The following is a 22789-nucleotide window of genomic DNA, read 5'->3' as shown; positions in this document are numbered from 1 at the left end:
AGGGGTAGTTTATTTAGGAACAGGACATCAATGCAGGCAAGAAAACAAGGATCTTGTTGAATGTCTCAGTGACGATATAGGCCAGTTTGGAAACGGGGCCAATATTATTCTACTGGGGGACATGAACGGCGCATCGACGATCTGGATGGATACATGGATTGTAACGGGAAGCTAATGCTAGATTCCTGTGAGCGACACGATCTAGTTATAGTATATAGAGAAACAAAATGTGAAGGCCAAATCACGTGGGAATTCCGCAACAGGCAGACGACCATAGACTATTGTCTAATGTCGCAGGAAATTTATAGCAAGGTCAGAAAAATGGAAATAGACGAAGAAGGGGAGTGTAGTCTGGGCAGTGATCATAAACGTATTAGTCTGCAGATGGGGCCTTGATGAAAATAGAAATGGAACTTAGACAAAACGTAAACGCAAAATTAAACGACGATCAAATAGCGCAGATAGCAGCAGACATAGAGGAAGCAATAGAGAAAAGCCCCATGGAAGACTGGGATTATGAACAGGTAGAACTACTCATAAGGAGGAAAATTCAGGAGGTTAAAGTAGCAAACCGCTGGAATGGAAAGAAGCCACGGAGCTGGTGGAATAAGGAAATCAGGGAAGCTATTGAACAACGACGGACTGCTTCAAGGGAACACCGAATGGCAAAGAAAGCATAGGTATCTCAGGAGGAAATCGACCAAAAATGGGAATCATATCGACAAAAGAAACTTCAGGTGCTGGCCCTCGTCCAAAGTAAAATAAGGCAGTCCACCGATCGCTGGATGGCTGACATACACGATGCCTCTAAAGGCGGAGCAAGAAAATTCTGAAACCACATAAGCTGGCTAGGGAAGAAGAATCAAAGAAAGCAGGATCGGATTCAAGATAACGAGGGAAATTGTTTAAAGGGAGACAACGCAGTGAACTACATTACATCAGTTATAGCCGAGTCATTTAAGAGCGACGATAGGGTAATCTCCGCAAATCGGGAAGCAACACAAGGTAGCAGAATACAAATCAGCTTAGAACTGACCAATCTAAACTGGAAAAAGGCAGAAAAAAATATTCCTAAAAACACATCTACAGGAATAGATGGAATTCCGATCAAACTGATTAATGAACTCGGTCCAAAAAGTAAGGAAACGTTGTTAAAAGCTCTGGAAACAGTCATAACGAATAAGCAAATTCCGGACAGCTGGCGGCAGAGTAAAATGAATTTGATTTATAAAGGGGAAGGAGACAGGATACACATAAAATCCTACAGGCCGATTACCATAACATCTGTTATGTACAGGTTAGCCATGCAGGCGGTGAAATTAAAGGTGCAAGCATGGGTAGAAAGTAACAAGATACTCGGAGAACTTCAGAACGGCTTTAGAAATGGTAGGCGCTTAGATGATAGCCTGTTCGTGCTTACCCAATACCTCGAAATTTCTAGAATGGAAAATAGACCTTTGTATTTGGCCTTCCTGGGCATAAATGGGGCGTACGACAACGTAATTAGGGAACTCCTGTGGAACATATTAAAAGAAGAAGGTATCGGTTATGAGATAATAGAGTTCCTACAGGAAGTATACCGGGATAACAAAGTAGAAATTATGTGGGAAGGGATAAGAAGTACGGAAGATGTCAAATTATGCAAAGGATTAAAACAAGGCTGTCCTCTATCACCGGTGCTGTTCATGCTTTATATGATAAACCTGGAAAGGAGGATACAAGAGAGTAACCTAGGTTTTAACCTGTCATATAGGTTAGGTGGAAAGGCGGTAGAGCAGCGCCTCCCTGGTTTGATGTATGCAGACGATATTGTGCTGCTAGCTGAGAGTCTGGAAGAATTATAAACTCTAGTTAAGTATTGCGGAGACGAAGGGGACGCTCTAGGCTTCAGTTTCAGCGCAGTTAAGTCGGGTCGGATGATTTTCAACGGCTCAACTGATCAGGGTCTTAAAATACAAGGCCATGAAATACCTAGAGTAGCAGAATATAAATATCTGGGGGTATGGGAAAACGAAGGATTCGCATACCATCCATCCATCCATCCATCCATCCATCCATCCATCCATCCATCCATCCATCCATCCATCCATCCATCCATCCATCCATCCATCCATCCATCCCCATCCACCCATCCACCCACCCATCCACCCGTCCGTCCGTCCGTCCGTCCGTCCGTCCGTCCGTCCATCCATCCATCCATCCGTCTATCCATCCGTCTATCCATCCGTCTATTCATCCGTCCATCCGTCCGTCCGTCCGTCCGTCCGTCCGTCCATCCATCCATCCATCCATCCATCCATCCATCCATCCATCCATCCATCCATCCATCCATCCATCCATCCATCCATCCATCCATCCATCCATCCATCCATCCATCCATCCATCCATTTATCCATCCACCCACCCACCCACCCACTAAGTTTGCATGTTGTCATGTACTGATATTAAAATGCACTACACTAGCGTTGTCTTGGCCTATTCGCAACTTTCACGGGCTATAGGCGGCGCCACTGGAAATCCAATATGGCTGCCCTTGAGGGGATCCGGCTGTCAGGCTTCAAGTGTATTGTGCTGGGCCACTGGGCTACGTTTCCTGAAGCTGCATTAAAATATTCGCGCGAGTGTTCTGGGGTGCGAAGGTATGCACGGTATTGTCAGTCAGCGTATGCAAGCCTTTTGTGAGCATGCGTTGCAGGGGTGCGATACAAAGGACCCCTCAAGTGTGGCGGGTCAGGTACGTGAAACATCCTACATGCTGACTGTGTTGTGCGCAAGTACGACAGGTTCCCAGGCGACTCTAATCGCGCCACTAAGTGCTGCAGAGAAACGTTCGACGGGGACAGAATAAACATGAATATAGATAAAACTTTCAACTTTTATCCAGGGATCACGGGCACTCGCGAACTGCAGCATTTCAAGAAGTCGTGCTGCGTATTCACGCGCGTAGCACATGTATGCCGAGTGGCCAACCCCGCATTTTATGTGGGCAAATTTTTTCCTTCACTTCAAAATATACGCCGTCGCATCGAAATACGCACTACTTTGTCTGGGCACAAGGAAACATCACTACAAGGTAATAATGATGGTCTACTGTGATCGCTTTAACCAACCTGTTTTTCTTTTTTCTTTGCAGCACCTCTGATAGGCAGTGATTTTGACTTTCGCAAGTGACGACCTAGTGCTGACACAAACGTTTTTTTCGGGAACAGCTACTTGAAAAGCAAGGCAGCTAGAGCGCCGGCTTTGAGAACAGTCCGAATATGGACTGTGAGTGTATGCTCCGTAACGTTCAATATAAGCTTCTAATTTAGCGTTCATCTGGCAGCTGCTGATTGCAAACACTGTATTCACTCAGCCGGGTAGGAAACAAACATTCTTAACTTCTCGAACATGTGTGGGCCATGAAATGGTCGGCAGTCAAAAATGTTATTACGTATGGCTCGCAACTTACGCCAGTCTAACTTCTCACATCAGAAATGCGCACCGAAAACCGTCATAGCTTTAGTCGCAGTCTTTTTTTTTTTTTTTTTTTGCGAAACTTGGTTCTGCTCAGAGTTTAGAGTGGCAAGGAAAAACGAGACTCACGCATAATCCCAGAAATGAGATAGCTACGCCGCTCATACTGCCACTAAGGGGGTGTTTCTTCGTCGACCAGGATTTATCACGATGCTTTTCACGATAAAGTAACCGACTTGATCTTACCAAGATCTTAACTTAATTATCCTCTCCTTCCGGGACATATAATCTGGAGATAACATGTGCAAGTTTATCCCGCCTTTTACCGTGCAGTCAGAACACATCGGTGTATGGAAGATTCGAGCTGCTTTTATGTTTTCCCCTCCTACTATGTGCCCCACACACCAAAATACAAGTTATATTAATAATCTATTGTCATGGCTGCGAGCCAAATTCAACTCGAAAAGCAGTTACACACTACAGGAGCTGCAGTACCGAGCTCCACGCAAAGAATTTTCGCGGGAGGCGCAGCAGCAATTAAGCTGGAGGAGCACGAGCCGTTCTCCGAGTATCCCCCCAAGGGCGGTACCGGAAGCGGCCGCGTGGCGGCGGCACTGTACGTGAAAGTTGCGAATATTGTAACACAATATTGATGTAATAAAAGCATAAGCCTTTTTGTAATGATATAATATTCCAGAGCACAATACGCGTAATTTATCAAGGGACTATATTCTGCTGCGCAGTGAGCTGATGCGTTTTGGCTCTGTAGATTTGGCTGCATAGCCACGAAAACTTCTGCGCAATATAGGCGAAATCCGTGCTCCTTGACTAATACTAAATAGTATTAGTCACATAACTTTATTCGCCCTAACGACATTCTCATCTGCACAAAGCAGCATAGAATCCACATTTTGCCAGTGTGATATTCCTCAAACAACGATATCTTTCTCTGGGCCGTTTGATGCTGGGTATTTTTATTCTTTGTAGTCTGTACATCCCAGAAGTGCGATGTAAACTGCGAAATCTTGTAAGAAAATTATGGTGTAGAGTTAAAACGAGTGAAATATTTCAGTTGGAATGCATGATACAGATAATTGAGTACGAGTTATCTTACTCCCTGTCAATCAGTGCCAATTTCGGAATACGTCTATAATGTGCCATGCACGAGGTACGTATAAACGGAGCCATCAGCCACTGTTAATTTTCTACTATTTATTCGGTTATTTTGTTATACTGATAATATTTAACACTGATCAACTAAAAAAAAAAAAAAATTACCCCGCCGGGGTGGCGCAGTGGTTACGGCGCTCGACTACTGTTCCCAAGGACGCGGGATCGAGTCCCGGCCTCGGCGGCAGCTTTTCGATGGAGGCGAAAAGCAAGGCGCCCGTGTGCTGTGCGTTGTCAGTGCACGTTAAAGAACCCCAGGTGGTCGAAATTTCCGGAGTCCTCCACTACGGCGTCTCTCATAGCCTGAGTTGCTTTGGGACGTTAAACCCCACAAACCAAACCAAACCAAACCTAAAAAAAAATTGCTATATCCCTTGCTTGTTGCCGGTGCCGTTCGCTCCCGTTTTGTCTCATATAGCCGTTCATTTTCCTACATTTGTTTCCTGTCGTGCATGTACAGCACTAAAAAGAATTACATGTCTTTTTTATGTTATGGTTAACGTTCTCAAAAAGTTGCATTTCAGAGCAGCGATGCCCACACCAGATACCAGTTTAATGTTCAATATATATGCCTCTCAAGGGGTCTGCCGACAGTAACATAATACGTTGATTTACACCCGCCAGGATAACTGAATACTGTTCCCATTTTCGCTTTCTTTATCAGACGTGACAGAGGGCATGGTGAATAAAATTATTTTAACACGAATAGCGTAAAAACAACGTGCGCCCATAGCAGGTAGTATACAACCATATGTGGGTAACCACTTCGCTTGCATCATCCTATCATCCTACGCTTCCATTTCCTGCATCACCTGTGCTGAAACTAAAAGCAGCTGGGGGGGGGGGGGGGGGGGGGGGGGGGGGGGAGCTGCTGCTACAGCATAGGGCTTTGTAAGCGACGAAGTGATACACAGGGAACAAAAAAGATATCAATTAAAACCTTCCTATTTTCACTTGGCGGCTTGCACAGTTGTCCGCTGCAGACGTATAAACACATGATCTCCACTCCTGCACGGGTGAGGCAAAATAAGGGTGCGACTCGTGCGCCCCGAAGGACTTGAAATACTTTCGCGAAAATGACGTGTTCACTAGAATGACAAGGTGCCTGCATTTGGTAAACTTAGCAGAACCTATATATCGGACATCATAAACCGTAGGTGCCGATAACAATTGATTTAAATCTCGAATTCCAGCGATAAACCAGAGTTTAGCAGATAAATGTCAGACAGGTTGTAGCTAAATAGCTTACTGACCAAGCTGCTGAAGCTGGCCGCCAAATGAAGTGTATTATTACTGGAACTGCGTTATAGCACATATGATCAGCAAACCTCGGTGGCGTTTTAATGAAGAGGTTGATGACGCAACGAGATCACGTGCTATCCCTATCACTGTTCACTTCGTCATCGCTATAGGCCATCACAATGTTTAAAAGCTGCTAAAGTATCATCAGTACAGTGAAATAAAGTGGCGCGCTCGTTGACCATCGTTTTGGCCTGTAGCATGCGATCTATATACGGATTTGTATTATTATTACGACATTACCAAAGCAAATCTTGCAGTAGAAGAATAAGTAAATAGTCCGAAGGAGGTGTTTCTTCAAAGACAAGAACGCTAGCAATCTCATAAGCACATGCGTGCTCCGTGCACTGCACGCGACATAACCGGCTCGCTGGCTCGGAAGGCAGGTGAAATCCAAGCTCGTACTACATAGTGTTTTATTTAGGTTCTTATTAAATGGTTGTGCTTCATTTATGATACTATTTGGTTTGCACTCACGAACCCTGTGACGCGAATAGGGTGCTCCGTGCGAGTAGTGTCAGCCGAGCCATAGCTAGTATCACTTCTGTACTGCACTTCCGACATATCTTCGTTAATAATAATAATAATAATTGGTTCACTTATTGGCCAATTTGCGAAAATCTGTAAAAGCGTCTCAGCAAGGCATGTTTTCCAACGCCGCCCCCACCCGATAAAAAAAAAGGCCTCGTTCCTAGATATTTTCTTGGTCAATCTAAAAATGAAAAGGCAGATGCGGACACTAAGGGCACATTCACACATCAGTCTCGTTCGCAGACGTCGCATCTATTGATTTGGTTGCTTTCAGAGCACTCACAACGCAGGGAGAGAGCACAGAAAATCGGCAAACCTTGACACGCGCGGAGCGAAAAGCAGGATAATCTTCCATCCTCTTCACTTTTTATGCATGGTGTTAGACCACTGTACTTTTTTTTTTTATGCCTCTCCAAGCCATCTTTGTCAACTGTCAACATGAGTTTGCGAAGAAAGGGGAAATTGGCTCTCGTTTCCACAAAGAACGCGAGACTTCTCAGAACGCTGTCATGCGGTTGGAAAACAGGTCTTGCGGACACGCTTCCAAAGGAATCTGCAAAGTTTCACACATGAGTCTCGTCTTTTGGTGCTTCGCCTACTATTGTGGCTTCCCATGACATAATGCTACTTAGTATATCCGTTTCGCATCAGAGTTCCCGGGTTCGAACCCGACCTCGGCGGCTGCGTTTCGATGGAGGCGAAACGAAGTGGCGTCCGTGTGCTGTGCGATGTCAGCGCACGTTAAAAATCCCAGGTGGTCGAAATTACTCCGTAGCCCTCCACTACGGCTCCCCTTTCTCTCTTTCCACTTTCACTCCCACCTTCCTCCCTTCCCTTACGGCGCGGTTCAGGTGTTCACAGAGCCAGTGTGACAGATACTGCGCCTTTCCCTTCCTGTGAACCAACCTAACCTAACCTAAGCGTTTTTGTATCGCCAAATAACCGCCAGGCGCAACGCGATCGCCGCGCGTGCACAGGAAGCTAGCGGAGCGTCTGCTCTGCACATTTCGCCACCACATCAGGAATGCGGCGCTGTCGTCGCGCGGCGGAACTTGAGCTTGGGTTCCCTATAGGAAGAAGGAAAAGAAAATGAACGGGCCTGCTACTGGCTCCGCAGCTAAGCCACCTCCGCTGCCTCGTGCGGACAGAAGAGAAAATAGATAAGAAAGAAAAGAAGAGGGAGAGAAAGACGCGCGCCGCAACAACAGCCCTCGTCCACCACCACCGAAGAGGTGGCGGGTGTAATGACGACCTACAACAGATAAAAATCAGTGGCTGGCTAGCGCCCGCCGCAAGCGGCGTTGACCTACCGTCCCAGCCCCGTAGGGCCAGGAACTGCCACCCTTCACCACTTCAGTACAGTAACCTCAGACTCTGTCCGCCACCATCTAGCGGCGCGAGCTGGGGCCCCGTCTCTCGGTCTTGCGTGACGTCACGCGGTCATGTGCAAATGACGTGACGTCACCGCGGCGGCTCCTATAAGGACCGTCCATCTGGCGGAAGAGGCCGCAACAAGCCAAGGGTTACCTGCCAGCCTCTAATCCGCGGGCGCACGACTCCCCGTCTTCCCCGGCCCGTGTGCCGGGGGCGGGGAAGAGGATGCCCATTTCCGTTGGAATTAAAAGTTGTGCAACCAACCAACCTGTAAGGACTCACCGCCACCATCCGATGGCGCGAGCTGGGCCCCCGTTTTTCGGTCTGGCATGACGTCACACGGTCACGTGAAATGTCATGTATGGAGGCGCCACGACACGCCAAAGCCTCGGAGTGCTAGCAGTAATGCTTTCGCAATAAAAAACTCCTTGTCTTCCACTTGCGCACCCCTTTATCTCTTTTACACTTTCGATCCCACCTTTCCTCATTCCTTACGGCGCGGGTCAGGTGTCCACAAAACGTGTTTGATAGCGAAAGTTGTCCGCAAAACGGATGGGGTTGGGGCAGGTAAGTCACCGCCGCTTGCGGCGGGGGCTGACCTGCTGCCTCCGAATTTTTATCTGTTGTAGGCCGTCATTGCACGCCGCCACTGCTTCGGTGGAGGACGACGGCTGTTGTTGCGGCGCGCGGCTTTCTCTCCCTCTTCTTTTCCTTTCTTCTCTATTTTCTATTTTGTCCGCACGAGACAGCGGAGGGGGCTCAGCTACAGAGCCAGTAGCCCCCCCGTGCATTTTCTTTTCCTTCTTCCTACAGCCACAACAACAACAACAACCGCAAAACGTCACCCCTAGCTGTAGTCGCAGTCATGTGAACACAACAGAGGAGAGATTAATTGATGAAAATGAGCTATAAAGAAAATGAATAAATGAAAAACGGAGGAAGTAAGGACAAAAGTATAAAAAATAACGGTAAAACTAAAAACAAATAACAAAAAGAATAATTGAAAGGTACCTAAAATTTAGAACTATACAATGCAGTAATTACAAAATAAACGATTTAGACACTAGAAAAGCGACGAAACGCAGAACGAGTTCATATCGAAACTAGGCACAGAACTCGCAATGCTTTCGCATTTCAGCACTTAGGCGACTTAAGTGCACCTCTGAAATTTTTACTAGTGATGCGACCATTACGTGAAAATCAGTCATTTGTAACTGATCATTCCATTAAGGCAGCCATGTCTTCTTCCTGTTGTGGAAGAAGAGGAGTACGGTACTCGGTTGCGCGCCTTTGGCATTATTCGAGCCTCACGAAGTCCAGCTACACAGCCCTGTCTCTTTTCACGGACTCTCACTGCCACGTTGAAGCATCTGTACGTGATGAGCACCCCTAAATTCAATTTGCTCCTTCTCCTCGGCTTTCTCTATGGCGGCGCAAGGTACGCGGTTGACCAGGCGTCCCTCATGGCCTTCCCCTGGTGTGACCACCCGACGGACTGCTTCGACTACGCCACGGAGCTTGCCGCAAGCTTGGACACTGCCGTCGACCCATGCGACAACTTCTTCGACCACGTGTGTGGCCGGTGGGATCGAAATCACCCCATGGACTTAGGTGGTGGCAATTTATTCCTGGTCCAGACCCGAGTGTGGAATGTCTTCCTGCACGCACTTGAAAAGCAGCCAACCCATCCTTCGCCGTCAGTTAAAAAGGCAATTCTGGCCTATCAGGCTTGCCTCAGCGTGCACAAGGACCGTCGGCAGGACGCAAAGGTGAAAAGGCGGCATTTCTAATATACAGCGCACAGCTACCAACGCAGTTACCTATCGAGCTTTGTACGCTGCCGGTCAGTGAGGGGTTCACGATGGTGTCAGCTCGGAAAGCCTCACAACTGTGCCCATCTGGGAAACATTAGAAACATTTTTGGGCGCAGTGGTAATGCCTTCCCCAGTGAGGGATTTCCGTGTAATGCTTTGCTCCACCACAAGAATCTCGATAGTGAGCGTAATAAGAATAGCAATTTAAAAAGAATATTTACGGAGGCACCATAAGACTACTTACAAGTTCTGAATTTCGACAACAGTAATGCCTCGTCGTGAGTTTCGCCGCAAAGGCCATGGAGCGTCAGGCATTATACCAACCGAATCCCGCTTCTTCCCGAGCAGTCTAACTTTGTTTAGTGCTTCAGTCAGTTGCATTGTGGATCTTAATCCAAACGTCGTATGTTCGAGTCCCTTCAGGAAAGTAACTTTCCTTCCAGCGAAATCAATTACACACTAAAGTAAATTATTGCAAGTATGCGATTGTTTTCACTTGCATAGCATGTACTGTTTTATTTATTTTTATTCTGCGAGTGACGTCATAATGAGTGGGAATGTTGGGGGTGTTTAAAATTTCTGTGCGAGGGCATGAACTACCACGTCTTTTTTGGACGACACCGGGACTCGTTGCCGTTGGTACATATAATTCTATCGCGTTGCAGTTTATTGATAGGAGTGCAAAGCTGTCTGTGCGTGTCTAGTTCAAAGTATTTCCAAGCTGCATAGCTTAAAGAACGACCGCAACTTCGTTCGCCAGCTATGAGAGTAACCTACGCCATTTGCGAAAACAGTAGTAAATTGTAGGCAAGAGAAATGGGTATCTGTTTTGTGCTGTGCACTCCAAACAAAACACTGTGTGCGTGTGCGTGTGCGTGCGTGCGTGCGTGTGCGTGCGTGTGTGTGTGTGTGTGTGTGTGTGTGTGTGTGTGTGTGTGTGTGTGTGTGTGTGTGTGTGTGTGTGTGTGTGTGTGTGTGTGTGTGTGTGTGTGTGTGTGTGTGTGTGTGTGTGTGTGTGTGTGTGTGTGTGTGTGTGTGTGTGTGTGTGTGTGTGTGTGTGTGTGTGTGTGTGTGTGTGTGTGTGTGTGTGTGTGTGTGTGTGTGTGTGTGTGTGTGTGTGTGTGTGTGTGTGTGTGTGTGTGTGTGTGTGTGTGTGTGTGTGTGTTTCGAGAGTACGTGTGAGCCGGCCGATGTCGGTCCCCAAAGTATTCAAATGAAAGCTGTGACTATACTAAACAATCACAATCACTCTAAGTGGTGAAGCTGTAAGCAAAGCTATGCTGTAAGCGAACTTCTATTGCACAATGCGGCACCATGCAATAGGTCTGAAGAAAATAAAGAAGGCCGCATCGATTGTACGGGACCTTATCATGTGCACTGATATGAAAGTCGATTCGTTAGGAGATGCATGCGAAGGAAGCAAACAATCGTAGGCGCAAAGGAACTGAAAGGTGATTTTTTATTTATCACTGAGGAAAAATGCAACTATGACAGAAATAGTTGGTTAAAAGTAAAGGTGGACGAAAAATGACATATATATATATATATATATATATATATATATATATATATATATATATATATATATATATATATATATATATATATATATATATATATATATATATATATATATATATATATATATATATAACCCTAGGGCAAGATGCAGACGTAGAGTGCACAAACTCTTCTACAGGAATATGCCGCTATCATGCTATCATGAGGATTGCATGATGACCTGAAACAAACGACCGCCTAAACTTCTAACGGCCGGATGACTGATACTTGGCAGGAAAATCATAATCACGACCGCGGCTTGCAAATTCAGTAACTTCGAAGAAATGGCACCAGCGGAAGGAGGCACGAACAGAGAGGTACAAAACATAAAGCTTGCGTCGTCTTGTGTGCCTCTCGGTCTGCGTTTTTCCGTTGGTTTTAATTATTCGAAATATGAACCACGTTCGCCAGCTGTGCACAATACGGTAACCTCAGAGCACTCAATTACACTGAACCTTAGCTGAAGGCACCGGAAATTTCGACAACCAGCGGTTCATTAACGTGCCCTGACATCGCACAGCACATGGGCGCCTTGGTTTTCGCCTCCATCGGAAAGCTGCAGCCTTGACCGAGGTTCGATCCAGCATACTTGGTCACAGTGCAGTACAGAATAGTAATAATCGCCGCCTGTTCGTATAATGATACAGATGCGTGGTGCCGTTTACGAACACACTCACTGGTCGTTTTCAGGTCATCTTCGACGTCTTCAAGGAGTTTAAATCTGACTGGCCCGCACTGAACCTCCCCGGCGACTTCAACGTCATGGACTTCCTACTGGGCATGTCCCTGGAATATGGTCTTCCAACACCGATCCTGTTGCGTCTGGAACCTTACCTGAAAACAGACAAACGCTTTGGGCTGTCGTTATCTTTCGGTGGCTTGGCAGGTTCTGAACAAAGCAATTACGATGCCGAAGTGATGAAGGGGTGCATTCCAGCCGTAGCGCCATCGCTCACAAATAATGATCTAGATGCTGTAATCGAGCGCATAATCAAAGTTTACAATGATCTCACATCAAGCTTTCAAACAAAACGATTAATACGCTCGTACAGCACCCTGAAGCTCATTTCAAATCACACCGAGCCGCACGCCTCGCTCGACATCTGGCTGGAGGTCATCAATAAGCACTTACCCCAGGATAGGCAGATCGATGCGGACGAGGACGTGCTCACAACCAACGAGACAGGCATCGTTCTACACGAGACACTTGCTACCACCAAGCGTTCGGGGTACGTGGATCTGGTCTTGTTTGCTGGCTGGAACATCCTTCTATTCTTTCACTACGGGACCTCGTACGCGCTGACTGACTGCCTTCGCCGAATGAGACCGCTGGCTTCCCTTGTCTTGCCGATCTATTGCGTCGAACTGGCCACCGAGGTGAGTTGTGATAGTACAGCATGGTGGCGCCACTGTGTGCGCAGAACCGGTTTGCATTGAAATTTAGCGTTTTTCGACCGTCTATTCCTATCCGGTAGACTCAGGCATTGCACTGAACTTTCACACACTCACCAAATGTATAACGAGTTGTCTCGGCAACCAAATGACATGAAATATTGAAATCATTATAGCGCTGAAAATTGTGGACAGTCTTCCGTAAACAATACAATCCAGTAGCCTGATAACTAAACTGAAAATTGGTTTGCACAGAATAAATTGCGCCATATATGTCGCACTTCTCGGTGGGCACCTGTAAATTGTAAATTTGCTTCTATATAAAGGAAAGGCGGCATCTCGTGGCCACCTCAACCGCGCCGTAAGGGGAGGGAGGGAAGTGGCAGTGGGAAGCATAAAGAGAGAAAGGAGTTTTGATAGAGGAGGACTGCGGAGTAATTTCGATCATCTCGGGATCTTTACCGTGCACTGCCATCGCATAGCACACGGACGCCTCTCCGTTCTCCCTCCATTGGGACGCAGCGGCAGGTGGTCTGGTTTGAGCACTCAGATTCACTAGTAGGGCGTCTGGAGCACTAAGTCACCACAGTGGGCCCCATATGCCGAGTTTTCCTCGTCTTTTTTTTTTTTCTTTTGTTCCCCACCATCGTGGCTCAGTTAAGATGCCTACCTAGTGAAACAGAGTACCCTGGTTCGAACACGATCACAGGCCGCTGCGTTTCGGTAGAGGCGTGCTGTGCGATTTCACTACACGTTAAGATCTTAAATTGGTTCACAGGAAGGGAAAGGCGCAGTAACTGTCACACTTGCTCTGTGGACACCCGAACCTCGCCGTAAGGGAAGGGAGGAAGGTGGGAATGAAAGTGGAAAGAGAGAAAGAGGAGCCGTAGTGGAGGGCTACGGAGTAATTTCGACCACCTGGGGATCTTTAACGTGCGCTGACATCGCACAGCACACGGACGCCACTTCGTTTCGCCTCCATCGAAACGCAGCCGCCGCGGTCGGGTTCGAACCCGGGAACTCCGGCACAGTAGTCGGGCGTCTTACCACTGCACCACTCCAGGAGGTTGAAATTGCATAGCACATACCGTTTCATTTTACCCTGTTTCGTAATGAGAAGCTGACAAGAGGATACAAATATCCTCTGCATAGGGAATACGTTCAGAGATCATATAATATATATATATATATATATATATATATATATATATATATGAAGGAAAGTAGCCAACAGTCGGCGAGGACAAGGAAAGCATTGGGGATGGTACTTTCTTTTTTTTTTTAATGTTTACTTGGATAATCACAGAGATTAGTAATGTAATCTGTTTTAGGGGAAAGATAATTAAACACAAAGTAGAATAAAAAACAACGTGCCGATGGTGGGAACCGAGCCCACGACCTTCGAACATCGCGTCCGGTGCTCTTCCAACTGAGCTACATCGGCCGCTGTCCCCCCTGCTACTTGCTTGGGTATTTATGTTGTCTGTATACGAACCTTGAGAGTGTTCACCCGATATATATATATATATATATATATATATATATATATATATATATTGAATAGAAGTGGGCCGAAAATACTAACTAGCAGAAACGCTCCATTGGCCTTATTTCATATCAACAGTTTTCAATTCTAATAAATTGCTATTTATTGTCAAAGCATATTTGTATACGTTTTTAATAATGTTCCCGATTACCATAAATTTCAAGCTCTTGCATTGGGTATCAAGATGAACGCAATCAAAGGCTTCAGTAAAATCTGCATCTATGCCAACTATATGAACTTTTCTTATCAAACCGAGGAACATCAAATTCTCCGTTAAAGTAAAGCTAAGTCTAATTTCTTCCTAAAAGCAAATTGTCCAGGTGAGATGAAGTCCTCTTTTTCGAAGAAAACTTGAGATATGTTTGTGGAAAAGTTTCTTTAACCGCTTTGAAGGTATAGGGAGTGCAGAAAGAGGCCGATATTTTTCACGTTGTTCCCGCCGTCCATTTTTCACATGGATGAAATAGAACAGTTAAATTGAGGATTTGCATTCGCTTCGAAAATGAGGCGTTCAGCAAGCAGGGTTAAAAATTAGGGTTAGGTAACGACGCATAATACCGATAATATATTGATTGATTCGAATTCGCACATACTCACCATCACAGCTGGGAGAACTTTAAGTGTAGAAGAAATTGACATCACTTTAGAGTCGCTTACATCTCTAGGAAATACGGAAGAGAGTGCGGGCAAGCATAAAGTAGATGAACTCACTGCGTATTCACATTTCAGGTACTGAAGCAAATGATCAATAACATGGTTTGAGAGTGCATTCTCGGATGTTCATATGCCATAAACAAGCAGTTTCTCTACTTCTAGTTTCAAATTTGTTAGCTTTAAAATTGTATTTTTTTTTTCCACAACAGCTCAGAGTTTTAAAAGCAACTCTAAGCTCAAAGTAAAGATAATAAGATCTGATTCCCTTTAATTTATCTCTTAATTTGCGGAACTTAATATGATATATGATATATATTATTTATTCACAAGGTTTGTGCCTCTGGCCTTCGTAATGTTATAGAACAGCATATTCTTAGCAGAGCGGTGCGTTCCCGACGGCACTACGGGTCGAAGCCAACGCCACCCGAGCGCGATGCGCGTAATCAGATAGAACAACGGCTGATATACAAGAAAAGTCTCACGTGTCACGTAACAGCCGCAGTTTCATTCCAAAAGTGGGGTTTCAGAATTACACATTTTCGGCGAATGCATCTTCATAACAGAACCTCTTTACCCTCTCTATAAAGGCGTTGTTTGGCGACGTTAAGGGCCACGCTCTTGAGAAAGTTATCGTCGGCGTTATGAGTGAAAGTATCAAGAATATAGCTCTGGCTGACGGTAGTTGACAGTTAACATATGGCCGTGTGGAATCTGGCCATTGGATCGGGTGACATCAGGACACCCCATGATAGATGAACTGGCATGCTCTGCCAACTCGGGCTCCGCCTTTCTGATGGATGAATGAGATCGGAATCCCTTTCGTGTTCCTTCGATTTCGAATTAGACGCGATACCCCTGCCAGTGCAGTGACGGTCGTCATCATCATCATCATCATCACCCTGACTATACCAACCACAGGGCGAAGGCCTGTCTCATATTCTTCGAATTGACCCGGTCCTCTACTAGCTGCATACACTTGACCCCTGCGAGCTTCTTAACCTCATCCGCCCAGCTAACTTTCTTTCGGCCTAGCGACGCTTTCGTTTCCTTGGAATCCAGTCTTTTACCCTAAGGCACCATCGGTTATCCTCTTTACTGGGTTACGGTCGTATGGCCTGGTAAACACGGGAATTTATGTGCCTGTCAGATGGCCTTTCCAATAATCTGGTATCTTTTTAGCGTATACATACCGGGTAATTGCGGCGCGAAAGATTCAGAAGCGCCACTTAGCATAGTTTATGTGTGCAAGAGCAAAAAGCATTAGACTTATCGGCCGTAATTTCGTATCAAACATTTCCACACGCATTAGCGTTCTGTCTGCTATTACATCTGTTTGGGTATTGGTCGCGCACCAGAACCTTGATGTTTGGGAATCCTCGCGGCAAAGCAAAGCGATCGCTTTAAAGAAATTTGTTGAAACAATGGACCACTATTTAAACAGAACATAAACACAAAGTTCTTATTACAGATTCATAAAACAACACACTGCCTTACCAATTCTCAAGCGACCGCAGGTTTGCTTCGTGATGTAGTAAACCACAGGTTTCAAATACAGGCGTAGGCAGTCCAGCGACTGGTCAATCGAGCAAACCAGGATATCTGAGACAGCAGAGAAAACCTGGCGAGCTTGCGTGGCCTGGCAGCCAACCATAGCTGAGGTGTATTTTTTTTTATTTCATCTGCGTTTATCGATTTTTGCTTCATTCGTCAATGCCGATGGGGATATCGTTGCCGTTCGCATTCGCCTCAGCCGGCTGTCTGTTTCATGGTGCCGCATTTTATAGGTAGCACGTATGTGTTCACAACAAATCACACCGACGAGAAAAGGGTTTTTCCATAACGGGGCTGATAAGGCTTTTGCCATATGAAAAAGCTACGCAATATGTGAACAATAAAGTGAATTGTCATAAAAAAAAAAAACCTTTAGTCTCCAATTTTTTTTTATAGCGCAGCTCTTTGACGCGCGTTTCTAGGTTTCGCGGCGCCGCCGCTGTCCCTCGTAACCAGCTCCATAAATAAATGAATAAATCTTGTCGTTGCCCCTCATAACATATCGGGGAAAAATGGTACCACAAGATAGAGCGTCAAGGAAAGGTGTGCAAATGACAACATTGTTGTTGTGGTTTAATTAGGCAATTAGAGCGAAAATAATTAATTGGCCCACAGAAAAGGTAAGCCGCAATGTGTGTCACACCTGTTCTTTGGACACCTTAACCGCGCCGTAATGGAAGAGCGGAAGATGTGATTGAAAGCGGGAAGAGAATAGGAGGAGTCGTAGTGGAGGGCTACGGAGTAATTTCGACCACCTGGGGTTATTTGCGGATGATACCACTTTAATGGCAGAAAGTGAAGTGGAACTCAAGAGACTTGTGATGCGCGTACAAGAAGAGAGTGAGAAGTTTGGACTTAAACTGAACATTAAAAAGACAAAGATCATGGCGTCTTGCCCTATCAAGTTCTGGAGCATGAATGGACAAGAAGTCGAAACTGTGACAGATTTTCTCTTCTTGGGCTCCAAGATTACCTCGGAAGGAGACTGCAGCCATGAAATTAGGAGACGCCTACTTCTGGGAAAGAGAGCAATGGTTAGCCTTGACCGCCTAGTAAAGAGCAGAGACATTAGTCTGCCAACCAAGATCCGTATAACTCGTGCTATGGTCTTTCCAGTTGTGATGTATGGATGCGAGAGTTGGACTGTGAAAAAGGCTGACCGCCGAAGAATTGACGCGTTTGAATTGTGGTGCTGGCGAAGACTCTTGAGAGTTCCTTGGACTGCCAGAAGATCAAATCAGTCGATATTGTCGACCATAAACCCTGACTGCTCATTGGAGGGTCAAATTCTAAAGTTAAAGCTCAGCTACTTTGGTCATCTGATGAGAAGAGAGGAGTCGCTGGAGAAAGATTTGATGTTGGGAAAGGTTGAGGGTCGCCGGAGAAGGGGTAGGCAGTGAACGCGATGGTTAGATGGCATCTTCGAGGCGCTGCAGATGAAGTTATGTGATGTTAGGAAGATAGTGAGAGACCGGAAAGCGTGGCGTGATATGGTCCATAGGGTCACGAAGAGTCCGATATGACTGAACGACTGAACTGAACTGGGGTTATTTACCCTGCACTGAAATCGCACAGCACACGGACGCCTCTCCGTTTCGCCTCCATCGAAACACAGCCGTCGAGGTCGGGTTCGAACCCGGGTACTCCGGCACAGTAGTCGGGCGTCTTACCACTGCACCGCCCCTGCGAGGCGTTTCACCTCCATCGAAACTTAATTAGAGCAAGTTAAGTGTCCGACGGGGTGGTGCAGTGGCAAGACGCCCGACTACTGTGCCGGAGTACCCGGGTTCGATCCTGACCGCGGCAGCTGCCTTTCAATGGAGGCGGAACGGAGAGGCGTCCGTGTGCTTTGCGAGATCAGCGCACGTTAATCTCCTGGTGGTCAAAATTACTCCGTAGCCCTCCACTACAGCTCTTCTTTCTTTCTTTCTTTCTACTTTATCTCCCACCTTCCTCCCTGCCCTTACGGCGCGCTTTAGGTGTCCACAGAAACAAGTGTGACAGATACTGCGTCTTTCCTTTCCTGTGAACCAATTATTATTTATTACGTTAAGTGATTTAGAGGAATGAAAAGGCCCAGTATCTGTCACTCGCGGAAGAGAAACTAGTTGGTATAGAATACGTGTAAAAAATAAAAAGCTGCATGTAATTGTACATCATCACCATCATCATCAGCTGGACTATACCGCCTGCAGGGCGAACGCCTCTCCCATATTCCTACAATTAACCCAGTCCTGTTGGACTTGCATCCGCTTGACCCCTGCGAACTTAACTTCATCCACCCACCTAACTTTCTGCCGCCTCCTGCTGCGCTTTCCTTCCCTTGGAATCCAGTTTGCGACGCTAAGTCACCATCGGTTATCCTCTCTTCGCACTACATATCTTGCCCATGCCCATTTCTTATTCTTGATTTCCACTAGAATGTCAGTAAGGAGTTATTTCTCTGAACCACTCTGCACTCTTCCTATCTCTTAACGCTACCTCTACAAGTTTTCGTTCCATGGCCCTCAGCGTTGTCTTCAACTTAAGTAGAACATGTTTCATTAGCCTCCACATTTCATACTCATATGCGAGAACAGGTGCGATGCAACTGTTGTATACTTTCTTCTTGGGCGATATCGGTACCCTGCTAGTCGTAATCTGCGAGTAATTGCCAAATGTATTCCATGCTAATCTTATTCTCCTTGTTTGTTTTTCCCTTTCATGGTCCGGATCTGCGGTTACTACCTGTCCTAAGCAGACATATTCAGCTACTACTTCCAGTGCTTTGCTATCTAACGTAAACGCCTGTTCCTTCCCGAGGCTGTTGAACATTACTTCTGCATGTTAATTTGCAAGCTTATTTTTCTTCTTTTTCTGTCTAGGTCATCCATTATTTTTTGCAGTTCATCCCTGAAGTTACTTAGCAAGGCAATGTCATTAGCAAATCACAGATTATTGAAGTATTCTCCATCTACCCTTATCCTAACTGTTCCCATTCTATGTCACTGAACATTTCCTCTAAGCAAGCAGTGAATAGTTGGTTGGTTGGTTTTGGGGGTTTAACGTCCCAAAGCGACTCAGGCTATAAGAGACGCCGTAGTGGAGTACTCCGGAAATTTCGACCACCTGGGGTTCTTTAACGTGCCCTGACATCGCGCAGCACACGGGCGCCTAGCTTTTCGCCTCCATCGAAAAGCGGCTGCCGAGGCCGGGATTCGATCCAGCGTCCTTGGGCACAGTAGTCGAGCGCCCTAACCACTGCGCCACCCCGGCAGGGCGCAAGCTGTGAATAGTACTGGGGAGAAAGACATATATCATGGCGGTACAGCAACGGTTGTTATGCACAAAGAAAGCAACAAAATGTATAATAAAAAAGTGTTAGGCAAGATCTCCTTCGCCTAACACTTTTCTCTATGGAAATTTTGTTGCTTTCTTTGTGCATAAGAACCGTTGCTGTACAGCCATGATATATGTCTTCCAGCACTTTCACGTACGGTTCGTCTACGCCCTGATTTCGCAATGCCTGTATGACCACCTAGGTTTCTGCTGAGTCAAATGCTTTTTCATAATCAATGAATGCTATGTATAAGGGCTGGTTATATGCCGAACATTTTCCTATCACCTGGTTGATGATATGGATATGATCGATAGTAGAGAACTCTTTCCGAAAACCTGTGCTATTTTGCTTCATTGCAGTCTAAGGTTGTCCTGGTTCTATTTGCGATTACTTTAGTAAATACCTTATACGTAACAGACAGTAAGCTGATTGGGCTGTAATTTTTCCAGGTCCTTAGAGTCCCCTTTCTTATGGATAAGGATAATGCTTGCGTTCTTCCATGGTTTCGGTATCGTCGATGACACCAGGCATTGCGCATACACGGTAGCCAGTTTTTCCTAGCACGATATCTTCGCCGTCCTTCAACAAATCTGCAATTACCTGATCCTCTCCAGCTGCTTTCCCCCTTTTCATAGTTTCTAAAGATTTCTCAACCTCTTTCTTCGTCAGTGGTGGAACGTCTATTTTTTTCTACTGCCAATCTCATTATTCTGCTGACTACTTTAGCTACTGTACATATCAGTGTAGTACTCGGCTACTTTGACTATCTTGTCCATATTTGTGATGACATTGCCCGCCTTGTCCCTCAGATCATACACTGGATTTTTGCCTATGCCCAATTTCTTCTTCATCACTTTAAGGCTTCCCCCGTTCTTTACAGCATGCTCAATTTTGTCGATGTTATACTTCCTTAAATCGGCTACTTTACGCTTATTGATTAGCTTTGATATATCTGCAAGGTATGTCTGGTTTGCTGGGTTTGAAGCTTTAATATTTTCGCATTTCTTAATCAAATATTTCTTCTCCTTTGACAGCTTACCGGTATCCTCTCTAACTATACTACCGCCTACTTCTACAGCACACTCGGTAACATTAATCTCTGAAATTTTTGCTCATTCCTTCTAGGCTAATGTTTTTGTTGTTTTTTTTTCCATAGAACTGTTAACATTTTTACGTAATTTAATGCAACGTAAAATTATACGACTTTATTATTCAGCAAAGAAAATATTATATTCTGGTATGCCAAATTGTCCAGTTCACTTTCGAAGCAAATTTTCCTAAGCTGGCTCTGTGTGATACATCTTTATAAAAACGCAGGCGGCCGCTTTTGCCATGGGCCGAATGGTCGTGGACTCCTTAACGCTGTCTACTGCAGTCGAAGCCACACAGAGCACCTGGTCGGCTGTACGAAACGCTACACGGAACAGTTTTTCCAAGTTATCATGGATGGATGAGAAGACGGTAGCAGGCGCCGTGGACCATGTGGACAACCTGATATCGGTCGTGCCGCTTCCGTCTCACCTCAACACCACCGCGGCCCTGGAGGCATTCCACGACTACTTGCCAGACGTGTCAGATAAGCCGTTTATGAAGTGGCTTCTGACCGCGATCCATCAGCAAACTCAGAAGCACAAGCGGCTTCTCAAGGAAGACCCCAGTGTAACCGTGCATCGCGAAGACTATACAGCGGATTTGAGTTCTGTGAACGCCTTCTATGTGCCACTCACGCACCTAATGGTGGTATTAGCCGCCTTCATGCACCCGCCTGCCGTTTCACCTAACCTGCCCCGATCAGTCAACTACGGTGCAATCGGAAAGATCCTCGGCCACGAATTGTCACACTCGTTTGACCCGCTGTTCACCAAATTCACCAGGACCGGCGAAGTGGCAACGTGGTGGAGTGATGCGTCATTCACAAACTTCAAAGCAAGACTCGAATGCGTAACGCAACAACTTGCAAACTACATCGGCAACAAGACGCAAGCCCAGAACGCCTTGTCGGAAACATTCGCGGACACCGCGGGCACCGAGAAAGCTATGCTCGCTTTTGAAACGCTGCCCTCCGCCCCTCTCACGTGGGGCTACACGCAAGAACAGCTTTTCTTCATCGCTGGCTGCTTCGAGTTCTGCGCAGGAGGTGGGTACGCTGTTGAGTCCAAACTGTACCCCGCGATGTCACTGCGGTGCAACCTTCCTGTCTCCAACCAGGAACGTTTCGCTCGTGCATTCAAATGCGCCAAAGATGCGGCACTCAACCCGACGAATCGTTGCACCTTCCACTGAACAAAAACCCGGAACCGTGCGTGAAGACACAATACATGTGGCCACCTTTTTGTGTTTTGCTTTAGCTTGCTTACATAGATTCGTCTGCGATTCTGCTCAATATTTAATTTGTGCTGCTCGCCTTAACATCTGTATCAGTGTGAAAAGCCGTCATAGCGGCATCTTGTGAAGTTCTTTCCCTTTCCGCTGCTCCTTCATGAGGCCTGCCTATATTGCGTACCTCCAGCGCTTTAAAATTGCTTTTCTAGCACTTTTAGTCTGCTCATGGTTCTACTAATCATGCGGAGTAGACGCATCTTTGGCTGTACGTGCATATTTTTTACCTGGCTTTTTTTTTTTTTTTTTTACGGTAAAGAAAAGTCCCCTCATTCAATTTGGGGGGAGGTGGTGTCCTATAAACGTTTTTATTTTTCGGAATTATAGTATACTTTAACTGTCCATATTAGCGTAAATCAGCCTCCTACACTATTCTTTGCCGATGCTTTGGCTGGACCTATGAGTCCACATTCTATGAAGTTAGCTCTGCGCTTTATAGTTTGGAAAACCTGACACAAAATCTTTGGAATTATTTCGAAATTTACCTTAAATTCTATTGCAGTAAATTTTCGGTTCACTCTTTCTGTGACAATCCTTCAAATAACCATGTTGTAAGCATTCACTTGTAGCCTCATTCTCGGGGAAAGTTGCAAACGTGAAAATCGCTCTATCTGTGGCCTTTTTGTTCTTATTCCAGTCCTTAACGGTACCCGATTCTCGCAAAGCATGAGACAAAACGTTCGCTTCATTTTTGAACTTTCTTAATTTTAAGGGAATCCCCCAAGGTAGGGTACAATTATAATG

At 45.8% G+C, this 22789-nt stretch overlaps 1 protein-coding gene across 1 annotated transcript; it reads left to right on the top strand.

Moving 5' to 3' along the window:
• The first annotated feature begins 9094 nt into the window (after positions 1–9094).
• LOC146172660 (neprilysin-11-like) lies at positions 9095–21949 on the top strand. The gene is made up of 3 exons (XM_084584332.1): positions 9095–9599; positions 11895–12581; positions 20984–21949. The coding sequence occupies exons 1-3, from the start codon at positions 9210–9212 to the stop codon at positions 21947–21949; spliced, it is 2043 nt and encodes a 680-aa protein (XP_084440458.1). The 5' UTR covers positions 9095–9209.
• Positions 21950–22789: the final 840 nt, after the last annotated feature.

Source organism: Amblyomma maculatum, chromosome 11 (assembly GCF_055883805.1).
Source record: "Amblyomma maculatum isolate TAMU_Amacu chromosome 11, ASM5588380v1, whole genome shotgun sequence".
In the NCBI taxonomy this organism is placed as follows: domain Eukaryota; kingdom Metazoa; phylum Arthropoda; class Arachnida; order Ixodida; family Ixodidae; genus Amblyomma; species Amblyomma maculatum.
Note: the sequence above shows the minus strand (reverse complement) of the source record. Positions and strands in the feature narration are given on the sequence as shown.